The following is a 16,515-nucleotide window of genomic DNA, read 5'->3' as shown; positions in this document are numbered from 1 at the left end:
CAGCCCACACTCTTTCCAATACCGGTTTGCAAAGGGTGTAACAACAACATACCTGTTTCATAAAAAAGTATAAAGCTTTATCAACATGTGCCGCTACACATCGGCCCAGCCCACACTATACAACAAAAGACAATAGAGAATATCAACATCTTCCCGCACTTGCTCACATGAACAAACAAAAACAACGAAACAACACAGGAGATCAATATTAACTTAAATACAAATAAAATATAACCACAGATGTAAACAAAGATAAAGACAATTAAAAGAGGACACTTGGGATTACAATGAATGACTGACCTCTTCCCAATACAAGTTTGCAAAGGGAAGAGGCGGGAAACCCCGAATTTATACCAGGAGCGAGGGACACACGAAGAAGAAGGAAAAACAAAGAAGAAGCGGCTGGAGGACCAAGGCTGCACATAAAATCAAAACACCAGGTATGGACAAAACTGTGACAAACAAAAGCAGCATTTTGTGTAATTATACAATAATTATACATATATATGAACCGGTTACATATGACACGATCATTTGATTTTTACAACTCATAAACTAGTGACAGTTTTCAATGACCAACACACATTGAGAGGAATCTGTATCTGCACAGCTGCTCTATTACTGTACATTTATATATCAGATTGGCATTAGCTAATGCTAATGATTACGCATGATATATTTGGCCCACAATTAAGTCAATAGCAGAATAAACCACACTTACCGATCAGGAACAGCATCCAGTCCATCAAATCATAAGGTCCTCTGCTCTTGAGTCCATCATGAGATCTTCACTCGGTTCCACGAACCGCTCCAGGTCCGAGATGTCTCTAGTTTAACTTGTACAAACATCCACAGTGTCCTCGGTCGCGTACTTCCTTTGTTTTGTCCGTTTCGTCATGTTTAAAACGCAAAACAGTGCGTAACAGTGCGCCCGAGGGTGGGCCGTCGGAACGTTAAGGGGTTAAACACTTAGAATCATTAGCATCATTAGCATCATTAGCATCATTAGCATCATTAGCATCATTAGCATCATTAGCGAGTCTTCACTCCACATCGGCTAAAACTCTGAGAGCGGGACATGAGGAGCCTGTCAATGACGTGGATAAGCTGCGCAAATACGTACGTGAATCACATAATTGTCTGGATCAGCTCGTCCCCGGTCACACTCACGGACTCACATTGAAAAATAGCGCAGAATGAATTGTTGTGTGTTTATTTTATTTTTAATTCCGGTTCGATTTTTTTGTGCGCAGCGCAGATTTTGTGCGCGGAGACCGTGTCAGCAGTGCGCAATTGCGCACGCGCGCAGCTTAGAGGGAACAGTGGCTACAACGGCTGTCAGTAAAATCCACATTTGATTTGAACGTGTTTACTTTATATCTTAAAGCGCTTTGCATGTCATGGAAATTATCTGTAAAATAATACCAAAACATACGAGAAGACTGTCTATGTTGGGTTATTACGTGTGCGCCGGTAAACAAATGGTCCCTCTGCTGCAGTGGGACCAGAGCAGTGGGGTAAACACATTTAAATACTGTCTGAGGATCTGAGTACAAGTAAAAATGATCAAACAACGGACATGTGAAATAAAACAGCAGAGACGTTAATGGAAAACACAAAGTTACCTATAAACTGTGAGACTAAAGGATTTGACAAAGGCTAGTGCGGCTTTTAACGCTTCTTGCAGTGTATCTTGACTAAAGTTTCTACCACAATCATTCGTTCACACACATATTCATACATCAGCGTACACAGATACTGGGAGTGAGGTGGGTTAAGTGTCTTGCCCAGTGACACGACGACAGCGTTCATCTGTGGGAGCTGGAATCTCACCGCCAACCTGTGGGGCAGTGGATCTGACCTTAGAAACGCCAACCTTCAGATCACTGAACAAACACAACTCTCCAACTGAGCTACTGTCGCCCCCAGACAAGTCATGTTTATGAAATATTCACATTTTGCAACAATATAAACTGACTCATTCTTATCCGTTCTATTATAGGTGTTTAATTGGTCAAAAATACCTTGAAAATTGTGAGCGGGGCCCGTTCTGACCTGTAACTTCACCCTTAATTTATTAAATTTAATGCCACACTGTCAAACATTCCAAGCAAAGCAAAAACATCTCCAAAGGCAAAGACGACCCTCTAGTACACATGTCAAACTCAAGGCCCGTGTGCCAAATTCAGCCCGCCATGTCATTTTATGTGGCTGCGACAAAGTAAATTAAAGTTATGACTGTCTTAAAATGTCAGTTTATCAGGAGATACACAGTTAAACAGCCATTTTTTTCATGTCTATGCAAATCCATAAGGAATATTTGTAACTTGAATAAGTAATAAATATAGAAAAGGTTAATTAACAAGATTAAAACGTAGTGACATTTATCTTACAGTTACATCTGGCCCTTTGAGAGCAACCATTTTGTGGACGTGGCCCTCTGTGAAAATGAGTTTGACACCCCTGCTCTAGTATAAATGTTGCATAGTGCATCTTTAAATCATCAGTGTGACAAATCAGAGGAAGAGTTTCAGAACTGCCATGAGCTTATGTGGAAAAAAACTAGAAAAAGTGTCAGTCAGACGTGTTTTTATGGACTGAGCTGTTTGTCCCTGTACGGCCTCGTTTTAAAAAAGCAAACAATCAGACCTGAGCTGATGGTGTTTGTACAGCCGCCCGGCCAGTGACCACAGAAACACAGTATTTCAGTTTTAAGTTAAGAGTTTTAGTTGGAGTTTTAAGGTAAAGATGAGATGTAAAATGATGATGAAGTGTTTTAACCTGATTGTTTGGTTTCAGAAACGGCTTTTGGCTATATGTCTTCACAAAAAAGGAATATATTTCAAGGATAAGTCAAATTTGATGCTTTGGTGCCACAAATGCACTTTAATAATCTGGTAACAAACATTTATAATCACACCTGCTCCTGTTTTAATATTTTAAATGGAGTTATTTGTTGTTTTCTGTATTTTGAACAGGGTGCTAATGAAAAGGAGAGTCTGAGCGCTCTCATCGGGCTCTCCCTGTGTAAATAAAGATCAAATAAAATAAATATTGGCTTTCTAGTTGCAGGGGAAATATCATAGTGTCAAGTACAAGTACCCCCCAACCTTGTAAATATCAACTGAAACTGACCAAGACATAACATGAGGAGCACCACAGAGTAACACAGAGTAACACAGAGAAACACAGAGTAACACAGAATAACACATAGTAACACAGAATAACACAGAGTAACACAGAGAAACACAGAATAACACAGAGTAACACAGAATAACAGAGAAACACAGAGTAACACAGAGAAACAGAATAACACAGAGTAACACAGAATAACACAGAGTAACACAGAGAAACACAGAATAACACAGAGTAACACAGAATAACAGAGTAACACAGAGTAACACAGAGAAACACAGAATAACACAGAGTAACACAGAATAACAGAGTAACACAGAGAAACACAGAATAACACAGAGTAACACAGAATAACAGAGTAACACAGAGAAACACAGAATAACACAGAGTAACACAGAATAACACAGAGAAACACAGAATAAATGAGTAACACAGAGAAACACAGAATAACAGAAAGTAACACAGAGTAAGACAGAGAAACACAGAATAACACAGAATAACACAGAGAAACACAGAATAACAGAGAAACACAGAATAACACAGAGAAACACAGAATAACAGAGTAACACAGAGAAACACAGAATAACACAGAGTAACACAGAATAACACAGAGAAACACAGAATAAATGAGTAACACAGAGAAACACAGAATAACAGAAAGTAACACAGAGTAAGACAGAGAAACACAGAATAACAGAGAAACACAGAATAACAGAGAAACACAGAATAACACAGAGAAACAGAATAACAGAGTAACACAGAGTAACACAGAGAAACACAGAGAAACACAGAATAACACAGAGAAACAGAATAACACAGAGAAACACAGAATAACACAGAGTAACACAGAATAACACAGAGTAACACAGAGTAACACAGAGCAGCTCATGATGATGTCCTGCTCCTCACGAGGGTCAAGAGTCAAATTTCCACATTGATAAAATTATTCTCTCATAAGAAAATGTAAATACACAAATGTTGAACTTTATCATTAGTAACTAGACCCATAAACTTGGTGAATTACAAAAAATAACTACTAAAGTATAAAGTACATTTTAAAGTGGACATTATTTACTTCTACTTTACTACATTTGAGAGCAGTATCTGTACTTTACCTCCACTACATTTTTGAACAGACTGAAAAGTAAAAGTATTTTTCATTATTGTCTGAGATCTGCAGAAAAGTCTGAGGGTCATAATTTGAGCAACAAAAATATACAAATAAAAACAGCTGGAAAAACAAAATTGCACAAATTGTTATCAAAATTACTACATTTGAAGCCTTGTGTTAACCACACATACTCACCTATAACACACAAATACTCACTTATAACACACAAATACTCACCTACAACACACAAATACTCACCTACAACACACAAATACTTACTTATAACACACAAATACACACCTACAACACACAAATACTCACTTATAACACACAAATACTCACTTATAACACACAAATACTTACCTACAACACACAAATACTCACCTACAACACACAAATACTTACTTATAACACACAAATACTCACCTACAACACACAAATATTCACCTACAACACACAAATACTTACTTATAACACACAAATACTCACTTATAACACACAAATACTCACCTACAACACACAAATACTCACCTACAACACACAAATACTCACCTACAACACACAAATACTCACTTATAACACACAAATACTCAGCTACAACACACAAATACTCACTTATAACACACAAATACTCACTTATAACACACAAATACTCACTTATAACACACATTTTTTCAGCCTTTCACTCCAGCTTTGTTAATGAGTCGTCTATAGCTGCATTAATGTCTGATCTGATATTTAACCTTTACACAAAACATTAAAACAGGTGAGGGATGAGTGTAAATATTTAGTACCAGATTATTAAAGTCTTTGAAATGTGTTCCATTTTTGTAAAGCAAAAGCTTTTTTCCCCATTTCAGTTCTAGTGCAGCCATTTTTTAGACAGAGACAATCATGAGATCTTGTGTTAAAAGTTCAACAAACAGGTGAAATATTGAGTCAGTCTGTCATCGTAGTCCCTTATAAATACATCTTATACATTTTATACATCTTATACATCTTATACATCTTATACATCTTATACATCGTTGTTCTCTTCTGACAACCAACCTACAGTGACGGGTACAGTGACCTGTTGAAACAAAGAGTGAAATAGTAAAGCTAAAGGTTTAAAGTCGAGTGTTATGACCGAGATCGTCCAAGGTCAGGGAAGTAACAAAAAAAAAAAATTGAAAAATTGTAAAATAAAGCAGTAATTTAAATAAGGTAAACTAAACAAAAGAGATTTAAAATATGCAAACAAAAGGTAACGTGCAAAGTTTAAACAAAAGGGTAACAAAGGTTAAGTTTAACTAAAACAAATTTTACCATGACATGACAAAATCTTGACAAACAAACACAGAGTCAAAACTGACACAGAGTCACAGCAGTGACACAAAACTAGAGACTAATTTACATAACGGCAAACGAGTGTCTCAGACACAGAGTCACTTCCACATTAGTGACATGACAAACCCTGAGCCGCCCTGAGCAGGTGAGCTCAGTCTCCTCAAATGAGCCGCAGGTTTGGCCACGTGGGAAATGGTCCAATGATCCTCCCACAGTGAGGTCCCACACAGACAGGGGAACACGGAGAAAAGAAGAGATTCAAACTCACAAAACACAGGACTGATACTATAAAATGGAAAGAGCATAAGACTTGGGCCGTAACAAGAGGCTGAGCATGTGGATCATATCAACAAACATGGAGAATCAGTGTTTCAGTTTTGTGCAGCTAAAACCTGGAACAGTCCTGAAGATGTGAGACAGACCTCGACTTGGACAATGTTTAAATCCAGACTCAAACACTTGTGTTTATCTGTGCATGTGACTGAAAGGGTTTATCCTGCACTCTTCTGTTTTAATGTTCATTTTATGATGATTATTTGTGATTATTTATGTTTTTATTTGTGTGATTTCAGTATCTTTCTTATTCTGTAAAACACTTTGAATTACTTTGTGTACAACTTGTGCTGTACACATCAACTTGTCATGTCTTGTCTTCTTGAACTGTTTTCTGTAATTCAAAGGGAGACAAGATGTGTTTAACTTAAACTATGACAGTTGAAAATGGTGTTTTCCTGATGAGTGAGCACAACTGTTCTATTTGTATTTTACTTTTATTTGTGTAACAATCATTTTCTGCTTTATTCAGAACAGCCAGAAAACTCCTTTTACCTGAAAAATGAACATATATCAACCACTGCCCTGAACTGTGTGACTGTGGATGAAACAGCCACGTCCAGGAGAGAAACTGTGATTTTTTTTCCAATAAGAAAAAGTCAACAAAAGCTCTTTTTTCTTTTTTGTGTTTTCATAAAGAGGGGATCAGAACTGTGCTTTCTCCTATAGTTTATAAAGTACAGTGAGCATTTGAGGCTTCTTAAGAACAGAAAAAATGATGAGTGCTACTTGCTACGTGTTCATTTTATTGCCTAACTTTTCTGGAGGTGGTCTGCTTGTCTCCATGGAGATGTGATATAATGTCCCACTGTTTGGCATTAGACTGTTGGACTGTTGGAATAATCCATTTACAGGTGTTTATCGAGCAAAAGCAACATGAGAAACACATCCTTCCATTTGGCTCGACTCCATCAGTTTGACTTGTAACTTTTCTGGACGGCGTCACTTGCATGTGTCCTCGTAAACTGATTAATTTAATGCAACGATATGGAACATTTCAGACAAAGCAATAACATCTCCATGGAGGGAAGGAGGCGGTCTGTTCCAGAAGAGTAGACGACATAGTACACTGTAGATGTTTACCTCAGAGAATACGAAAACTGCTTTGGAGAACAGCATTTGAAGTTAAGGTTAAGCAAACTAACCCCAAAATAAAATATGTAACAGCCTTGAATGACAAAGTGTGTTTGCAAACAGAGGTGCACTTTAGCCCGATCAATGAAGCCCTCACTGCCTCACTCCAGTGCAGTGAAACAGGGACCAGACCTGATCCACCATGAAGCTGCTACTCTCTGCTCTGGTGGTCCTCAGCCTCCTGTACCTGGGACACACAGCTCCTGTCATCACCTGTGAGAGTCTAACCCAGACGATCAGCATAGAGAGCAGAGACGCGGTAAGTCCCACTGTGTCCTGTGTGTCCTGATCTGATGATGGTGGTGTTGACGTTGTGTTTGCAGCTGTTGGGGAAATGGATGTACGTAGGAGAGAGCACCAACATGGCAGGAACAAGAGAGCTGACCAAGAAGTTTGTGGACAGTGTGTTTGTACAAGTTCACCCTCTGCCCGATATCAGTAGTTTTGAGTTTAAACAAGTCCAAAAATCGTATGTACAAAAATCTGAACTTATTTACAGTTTTTCAAAATGATTAAATGATAAATCTGCTCAGGTTTGGGGTCTGTGTGACTCTTTCATCCACGACGGTTATGGTGAACAATACTTTGATCACAAGTATGTGTTAAAGTTAGTGATTCAAAACTGTTTTTAGATATAATGTTAATGATGTCTGTGTCTGATCCAGATAAGCCTTACAAAGCTGTTGATCATTTGCTGAAGACGAGCTGTCCCGACTGCCTGGTTGTCAAGAGCAATTTCACACTCGGGACCAATTACTACAGTATCCTTCAGCTGCTGAGTAAGAGATACTTTTACATGGTGCAAAAATACTAGTTTCAGTACTTTATTTGAAGGATGTGTTTTAAGGCAGAAGACGGACGTTGAGCACGGCTGAACTGGACGAGTTTAAGCAACAGGCAAAATGTCTGAATCTGCCAGAAGCAACGTTCTTGAACCCAGATAAAGGTATCAGCAGTGGGACAAAACATACACACACACATGTACAGCACTATTTTAATGAACTCCAAAATCATCACTGAATAACACTTATGATTATTGTGGGCACAAGCTAAAAATCTTTATACAGTAAATGGTGCATGGATTGAAAGAGTCACAGCTGTAAATATCAAAACTTATCCTTTAAAAAACATATCTCAGAATTATGCAACAGTTTAAAATCAAACATATCATTTTATTATAGAAACAAATCTTGTGTCCCATTGAATTACAGAAAAGAAATACTGTAGGTCAAGCAACTTTTCTGTCTGTATTAGATTATAAAGATATAATAAACATCCAGACTTCAGCCTCGACTTTAAACCTTTAGACTCTTTTTCACTCAGCTTTTCGTTTCATAACAGACGATGAGTTTAAACCATCACTGTCACTTTATGGAAAAGAACAACACTGTGTAAATGTATTTATAAAATGTATTTTTAAGGGACGATGACGACAGACTGACTCAGTATCTCACCTGTTTGTTCAACTTTGATACAGGAACTTTTAATTCAAGATCTCATGATGGTCTGTGTCTAAAACCTGACCACACTAGAACTGAAATGGGGAAAAAAGCTTTTGGTTATTTTGCTTCCCAAGAATGGAATACACGGAAATGTAAAACTGGATACACTGGTGCCACTAATGCACTTTAATAATGTGGAGATAAACATTTATAATCACACCTGCTCCTGTTTTAAATGGACCTGTGCAGTTACTTGTTTTGTTTGTTTTTATTTGTTCTGTATTTTAACCGGGAGCTCAGGAAAAAGAGCGTTGGTACTCTCATCGAGCTCTCTCCGTATAAATAAAGTTAAATGAAAAAATGAAGTATGACACAGAGGAGCACTCTTACCTCCCCGTTAATGCAAAAACCTGTAAATAGATTCTCATGATCAAGACCCACAACAGTTTATACCAGAGACTCCATCTGTGGGCCTGAACAAACACCCACTGACATTATAATTCAATCAGGACGTGTTCTACTATATTATAACATGTTAATGGTCGATATCTATGTTATATGTGGGACCATTAATGTGGTGCAAATATTTTCCCCTTAGAACTGTGCTCAGAGGAGCAGTTGACGGACAGCACTGACCTCTCCTCAGTGATGAACACAGAGATGGGCTCAAAGATCCTGGGGCTCCTCGACACGGCCATGAAGGCCCCGGACGGTCTCGCAAGCTTCATGAACGACTTATTGGGGAACCTGGCAATAACAAAGGAGAACTGAGGGAATGGTTACCAAATTTCAAATAACAAAAATAAACAATTTGACTTAGGTTTCTGTTCATGTTATTTTTTAATGATGAAGTCAATTACAGATTAATGACTGTGACATTCAGACTTAAATATGAGGTTAACAAAGCTCATTCTTATTGTGTTGTTCATTAAAAACCTGTAGTGTTTCATTTGTGCTTGATTGAGTAATCTGGCACGTTGTATTCACCCAATTATGGAAAATACTGAATGATCAATAAATTGATACTTCTGATAAGACACTTTGTCATTTGCCTTCGTTGGTCCAAGTGCCGTCAGTCACAGGTATGACAAGAAAAGTGTTTGTTTCCACAGGATCCTCACTTAATTTTATAGTTATATACCGTAAATTTCGGATTATAAGCCGCTACTTTTTTTCCACGCTTTGAACCCTGCGGCTTTTACAGCAGTGCGGCTTATATATGGAATTTTACTGGATAACGGCCCCTGGGGGGCGCTCTCTAGCTGTAAACGTAAAAGTGAGACAGACGTGGGGAAAGATTCTGCTCTGAAGAATTCACTAGTTTTGATTTTGAACGATCATTTTGCGCATCATGAAATGGATATGATGCAGTTTTTAAGATAAAGAAACAGAAAGGAAACAGAGCAGGGGTCGGCCTTTAACACGCAAAGAGCCATTTGGACCCACTTTCCACATAAAATAAAACACTGGGAGCCGCAAATACTTTTTGACATCTAAAATGAAGATAACACTGTATAATAACAATAATGTAACGGAATAATGTAGGTTTTACTTTCACGGACAAGCCTTCTACACGTGGCAGATAAATATGGCAAAAACAACTTAAGTGCATTAAAAAAATACAACTCACCAAACCGCTGCATCATGCATCGCGCTGATTATGTGATTATGTCTACTCTACTCCGCAGTTTCTTTAAAAAAACAACAACAAAAAAACTCGTAGCGTATCGTTTAATCCCAGGTGCTTATTCTCCATGTGCCAAAGCAGTTTTGAAGGTTTCATTGCCTTATTTGCTTTTCCCGTATGTTACGCAGAGCGGACTGTGCGTGAGAGTCACCTGTAGCGACAAACCCAGATTTTAAGTAGGCATTGTCTGTTAAATTTATCTTTCTTTTTCTTGGAGGTCGTAGTCTCTTCTTCTGGCTCCTCAGTTGTCCTTTTCCCCTTTGTTAAAAAGATCTCCAAAGACTTTTGTTTTGGCTCATTTTCACTCGCTTGTGGCTCTACTTTTGTGCGTCGTGTCTGATGTGTTATACGTGATACTTCACCGCGGAGACAAGAGCAGATAATAAACTTGCTACTACATCAAATAGATTTCTGTGGCGATTTCCAGCAGGATTTTCATGATACATCTACGGACGAGCTTATTAGTGTGTCATTAGGGACGGGCCAAAGTTGCTCCTGACCCCTGTGCGCACAACGTCTGAAAATCAGGGCTCTTTACGCAGGACTGTGAGCTGTGTCTGCGTCAGTTCCCAAGCCACGCAGAGCCGCAGTATAAGGCTGAAAGAGGCGCATACGGCTCCGGAGCCGCGAGTTGCCGACCCCTGAAATAGAGCCACTGCACGTAAGCTCGACATCAATGAATCCAACTTGGTCAATGTAAAAAGACGACAAAAGTTTTCAGAGGAAATAAAAGCAGATTTTCCGTGTTGGTGCAGCTTTATTTTCTAAACCTGCAGATGTGTTCATCCCGTGTTGTTGTCGTGTTGGTGCCAATTTTCAGGCAGTTTAAAAAAAAGCGTGTCGGTGCACCGTCTTTCTGTGTAAATATCTCATGTTACAATATGAAAACCTGCGGCTTTTATTCAGGTGCGGCTTATATATGTACAAAATTGATTTTCTCTTCAAATTTAGCTGGTGCGGCTTATATCAAGGTGCGCTCTGTAGTCCGAAATTTACGGTACACAGTCTATGATCATACAGTAAAGTTTTGGTTCAATAGAGCACAACAGAAATGCATTCTGCTGCCGTTTGCTGGTTGCTATTATTATAGTAATAAAAGTATTTGTTGAAAATGAAATGACTGGAAAAATGTCATTTGGAGTCCAAAGTTATTGTCTGAAACAAAAATGTGCCAAAAGATTTCACTGCATTTGCTCATCTTCCTCAGTCTATAAGTTTTCAGCTGTGGAGTCACAAAGGAAGCGTGTGTTTGGAGCAGGAGGCCCAATGCCTTATTTATTGGTAGTTTACTGTACTGGTAAGATATTTCGAGTATATGGACATACAGTATCTTTCACTCATCTGACACAACAAAACACTTAGGAGAAATATAAAAAAGGTTTCATTTGCGAATTTCAAGAACAGAAATATATGCAAACACTTATATTTGGTCTTAGTCTTGATTAGACCAAAACCATGCTGGTATCAAACCATTCTGCCTTCTGACATGGATAAACATGCATGAGTGACGTGTCAACACCGACTATGTGCATATTTTTTGGCTGACATCTCTCAAATCATAATATGGTATATAATATAATAATCTGTTAATGATAAAGTGATGTTCCACTGGTGTTACCCATGTAGACCTTTGAACAAACCCAACAGTGACACTTAATGCTACATTTTTTTAAGGTTACTATATCCTGAGAATTATTTGAAAGTGATTAATTATATTTAGCCTTTGATAATATCGAGTTTTGTTGTGACTTAGAATCTAGTTTCTAATCGTTCAAGTTTAAGATATTAATTTGTTATTTCAATTACCAAACTCTCCACTTCATTTACAAGTCAAGCTTCATTTATCCTAAGAAATCTAAGAAAACAACCTTCGCTTCATGGACTTTTGCTTAAACAAAGCGATAGTGAAAAACATAAGCAGGTCATATAAAAAAAAAAAAAAAAAAGGGAAAAAAAGCTAAAGTGTGCTTAAGTGTAGAACATAACCACGTAATAGTAATCAATAACAATTAATTGAGGAATGAATGCCCGTTCACACATGTGACATATGAATAAACATGCAGTAGAAATGAAAAGGCTTAAAAGAACCCTGCAGTAGAGTGTGGTAGAATGTGTGATTAATGTCTGATTGGCTTTTTGCTTCTTGTTCTCTTTGTCAGACACTCCACAGTGATCAGCTCCATCACAGAATAACTGCATCCCGGAGTAAACAAAACCTTAAAATGCTTAAAAATCACTTGTATTTGTCACTCTTGGTTTCCATCCAGTTTAAATCTTGCAGCCAGGGCCTGAGCTCACACTCAGGACTGATTGTCATTCAGTTGGGGTGATACAGCTAAGGAAAGGGGACAATAACGTTTCTGGTTTCAAAAAAAGATGTCACTCCACTGGTGTGAAAAAGGAACAATAGAATTGCTGTCCTTCTGCTGCAGAGCTAGTTAGCCTGACATCTCTTTCTCATTTCTTTTTTCTTCAAGTTTCTTTACCAAAACCATTGTGTGGTGTACATTTCAAAGTATTGTAGCTGTTAGGACAAAAGAGCAACATTCTTACAGTAATTGCCATAATCTTATTTTGTCAAATTAAAAATAAATCCAGTTGTAATTTGCAGAAGTCAAAGTTTAGGCATTTGCAGTTCAAATAAGGCTGTAAAAACTCAATAGTGCTGCCCATAGCTGGTTGTTAGATGTTCTTTCACAGGCTGGTGCTGTTCACGTGTCTTGTCATTGTGCAAGTTCACAGAGCTCTTTAAAAAGTTCACTCCAAAATGATGAGGTTATGCAGGGTGTTTGGGGGGGGGGAACGCTGTAAACAAACTGTTGGAGTGTTAAGGTAGAGCCGTTTTCCGAACAGAACAGCCTTCATGGACTGGGCAGCAGTGCAGATGTGCGCTCATCTGGAGTCAGGCTAGTCCGGTCTGAAGATGGGAATTTTCGGCAAGAACTCTATGAGTATTACCTGAAAGAAGAGATAAAATATAATCCTGTGTCCATTATTACCATTTTATTATACAACTACAACTGTAATACCAAGCGCAGCAGGTGAACTATGCGCATTGATGTTTAAAAACTGAACATAAAATGCTACTAAAGAACATATAAATTGACTTAAATGTAGCTTACACTTACACAAATGTATCTGTTCTCTTAGCCACCAATTTCTTATTCCCTAACTCTTATCATCAACACTCCTCTAATAGTTCTAATGGATTTTTAAAAATCCGAAGAGCTGGTGAAATACTAGCAAGAAATCTCCAAATCTACCTAATCACAAAAAAAAACTTCAGATCTTTGTTTCAGACATATACATTGTGAGGGTTGAAGTTCAGTTAATAAGTGAATATACAAAGCTGATAGGATAACAGAGGCTACTTACATATTCCATCATATTGTTTGTTTCACACTTCCTTTTGCTTAATCTCCAATGCAAACACAACTACAAACAAAGGTCAACACTGATTAGAATTGGATCACATTCAAGGACATTATAAACTGTTTACCTTGTGATAAAGTCTGTTGTTCTCCCACTCCAACAGCTTTTCTAAAGATCGTATGGTCTAAAAAACAAAAACAAAAAAAAACACATTGATGAATTAATACAAACATGAAACTACATATACAAAGTTGAAAAAATTGGAAAAAAGACTGATGCACTGTTTGCCTTGTGGAAGGCAGAAGGGCAGAAATGCGTTGGCATGATTTGAACTTTATCTGTCCTGTGGTAATAAAGGCTTTTAATTATTTTTGCCTCATTTTTTTTTTTTCAAATTTGATGTTCTTCAAAATAGGGACCAGTCTCAAATTGAAAGGGACAATTTTGCACAATCTCTACACATCCATTTAGCACTCCTACCCCTAAATGTGTGAAACTACATACACTTTGAAATATGCAATGACCAACCCTTTTGCTGAGGCAGATGACTGGCCACAAGCTGAAGCCTAATGTGCAGCAGCAGCAGAGGCAGCCACACAGGAGCCACCGCACATTTACAGGCAGAGTTTTCTTCAGGCAGCTGTTCACGCGGTTGATACTGGCTTTGAATTCTTCTGGTGCCACCTAAATACACAAAACGAATGTAGTCCTTAGTATCTGACTCTCCTGAGATTAAAGCACATGTGGTAAACAGTCACACTTTTATGTAGCACGATTAAAAAGCTTACCTTTCCCGTGAGAGCTGAGGGAAATTCTGCTTCAAATTTGTTACTAAGCCCAAACCTAAAATGAAAACAAGCAACTGTTAATGTGATTTTAACAGCATTTTAAATCAAAATAACACAGTCTAACTTAAAGCATTTGCCAATACGAAATAAACACACAGCAAAGTGGGAGACGCTTTCCTCTTGGGCTTGTATTGTGTTTAAGTTTTATAACAGTAGCTCAAGATAAACACAGATTTAAAACCATATATGTCTCAAATCAAAGCTACATCGTGCTAAAGCCTCTACTTGTCTTGTTCCAGAGTTGGTTAGCTCGATGCTAACTTTAGCGGGCTATGCTAGCTTATCACATCCGGCTAACTTTGCTAGCAGAGGATGTTATGGGAAACTCTTAGCACTAATGAAGACTTTACACGTGTGACAGCTGTGAGGGTGTGTTTTTGGAGTCGTTTGGGTGGATGCTTACACGGTGACATGTCCGGATCCGCGCACCACCACCGGGTCCGGAGAGTACTTCAGAAGCTGCTCCTCTGCGGCCCTGTCTTCGTCTTCTTCCTCCTCCTCCTCCTCTTCGTAGATCTCGTCAAAGTCCTCCATCATTTCACGATCCGGGGAAACCACCGGAGGGACTCGGGGTCGACACGCCGCAAAGCCTCGCCGCGCAAAGATCAACGAAATCAGGGGAACAAAAAAAACGACTAAACCGTGGGAATGTTACAGCTCACATCGTTCAACGACACCGAGCAAAACAAAACATCAACATCCGCCAAGGCAGCTGTACGACAACGGAAGTGAGCAAACGAGGCGACCAATGACATTTCAAAATAAAGTTTAGTATGTATATTTTTATTTTCCTGTTCAGCCAGTTCGATACTTTCGGTCTCCACTTCACTCTTCACCTTTTTAATATATTTAATCTTAAGTATAATTATCTATGCTCACTTGCCCGCTTCCAGAGATTTACCTGCAAAAAAAAATGTTTACTTTTAACTTGAAAGATCTTACCGGAAATCAATTCATCTCCCGAAGCTCTTCAAGAAGTTCTTCCTGAAACCTGCGTTTTCTTAGGGACAGAAGTCGAATAGTTTCCATTATATTTTTGATATATTTTCAATGAGTAGCAGTGTAGTATATTCACAGTGTAATCATATTATATAAAAATGATTTTAGAAGTGTTGAAGGAAGTGTCCCCTAAACTCACGAGTGGGATTCTTACTGTGATTTTGGCATCCTCTTTATTATTTGGTGTGCAAGAATATTGCAACATAGGCATTAGCCAAGGATTGTTTAGTGTCGGTGCCAGTGTTTTTGAAAATGGACATATTCACAGACTTTTTCTTTACCCTTATCATCATAAGACAGTGGGGCAGCTTCTTCTCAGCATCACAGTGTTTGCGTTTCTCAGTGGGAGTCTGGAAAGAGGCTTTGGCACTGTTCGTTTTCTCATCATGTTCTTTCTGTTATCCACCACCTCGGGATTAGCCTATGCGATTCTGGATCTTCTGCAAGGAAGCACCAACCAGACTGAAGGACTGCTGCCTACAGCTCTGTCTTGCATGGCTTTAACCACAATGCACACAAGGATGACCAAAGGATTTTTGTGTGGGGTCAGTTTCCCCACTATAGTCCTTCCATGGGTGTTTTTAATCATCACCACCATCCTCATTCCAAATGCAGTTCTTCCTTGTAACATTATAGCAGTCTTCACAGGGTGGTTGTATGGCAGGGGATGGTTTTCACTGCTCCAAATGTCTGAGTCCAGAGCTTCTGTATTGGAAAAAAATGTGCCTTTTAGGTTTTTGAGGGCCGCCAGCCCTGCTACATTTGTCCCTGCTTCTACAGAGGAGAGAAGGAAAGTACTTCTTCCACAAGTAAGTTCTCCACCACCAGGGACATACCCAGTGCAAGCCTATGCTCCAGCCTCCAGTCTTGGCCCTCAGAACTCTGCATCTATGCCTTATGACAGCTGGGGAATCTACAACAACACTCTGTCCAGTTTCCCAGTGCCGCTCCATCCTCTTGGACAATCCCACGGACATTCTCATGCTCCATTCCACGGACATCACAGCCACAGTTGCAACCATAGTCATAACTTGAATAATCTGTTGAACACTGATCAAAAATAGGCTACCTTAACATCGTACCAAAATATTGCTACTGAATTGAATCGGACGTTGATTTAGTTTA

The 16,515-nt window shown here is 38.7% G+C and overlaps 3 protein-coding genes across 3 annotated transcripts in view; 2 read left to right on the top strand and 1 right to left on the bottom strand.

Annotated features, from left to right (window-relative positions):
• Positions 1-16,515, top strand: part of LOC117373246 (uncharacterized) — a 163,501-nt gene that overhangs the window by 11,071 nt on the left and 135,915 nt on the right. The gene's annotated exons all lie outside the window — the stretch shown is intronic.
• Positions 11,420-15,121, bottom strand: chic2 (cysteine-rich hydrophobic domain 2). Its single transcript, XM_033967675.2, has 6 exons — positions 14,795-15,121; positions 14,332-14,386; positions 14,072-14,227; positions 13,671-13,727; positions 13,547-13,606; positions 11,420-13,129 (listed from the first exon to the last, which is right to left on the bottom strand). Exons 1-6 carry the CDS (start codon positions 14,926-14,928, stop codon positions 13,079-13,081), a joined length of 513 nt encoding a protein of 170 aa, XP_033823566.1. The 5' UTR covers positions 14,929-15,121; the 3' UTR covers positions 11,420-13,078.
• Positions 15,362-16,454, top strand: rhbdd2 (rhomboid domain containing 2). Its single transcript, XM_033967649.2, has one exon. The coding sequence runs from the start codon at positions 15,489-15,491 to the stop codon at positions 16,452-16,454; it is 966 nt and encodes a 321-aa protein (XP_033823540.1). The 5' UTR covers positions 15,362-15,488.

The sequence above is a fragment of the Periophthalmus magnuspinnatus genome, chromosome 1, assembly GCF_009829125.3.
Source record: "Periophthalmus magnuspinnatus isolate fPerMag1 chromosome 1, fPerMag1.2.pri, whole genome shotgun sequence".
Taxonomy (NCBI): Eukaryota; Metazoa; Chordata; class Actinopteri; order Gobiiformes; family Gobiidae; genus Periophthalmus; species Periophthalmus magnuspinnatus.
The sequence above is the reverse complement of the archived record's forward strand: the minus strand, read 5'-3'. Positions and strand labels throughout refer to the sequence as shown.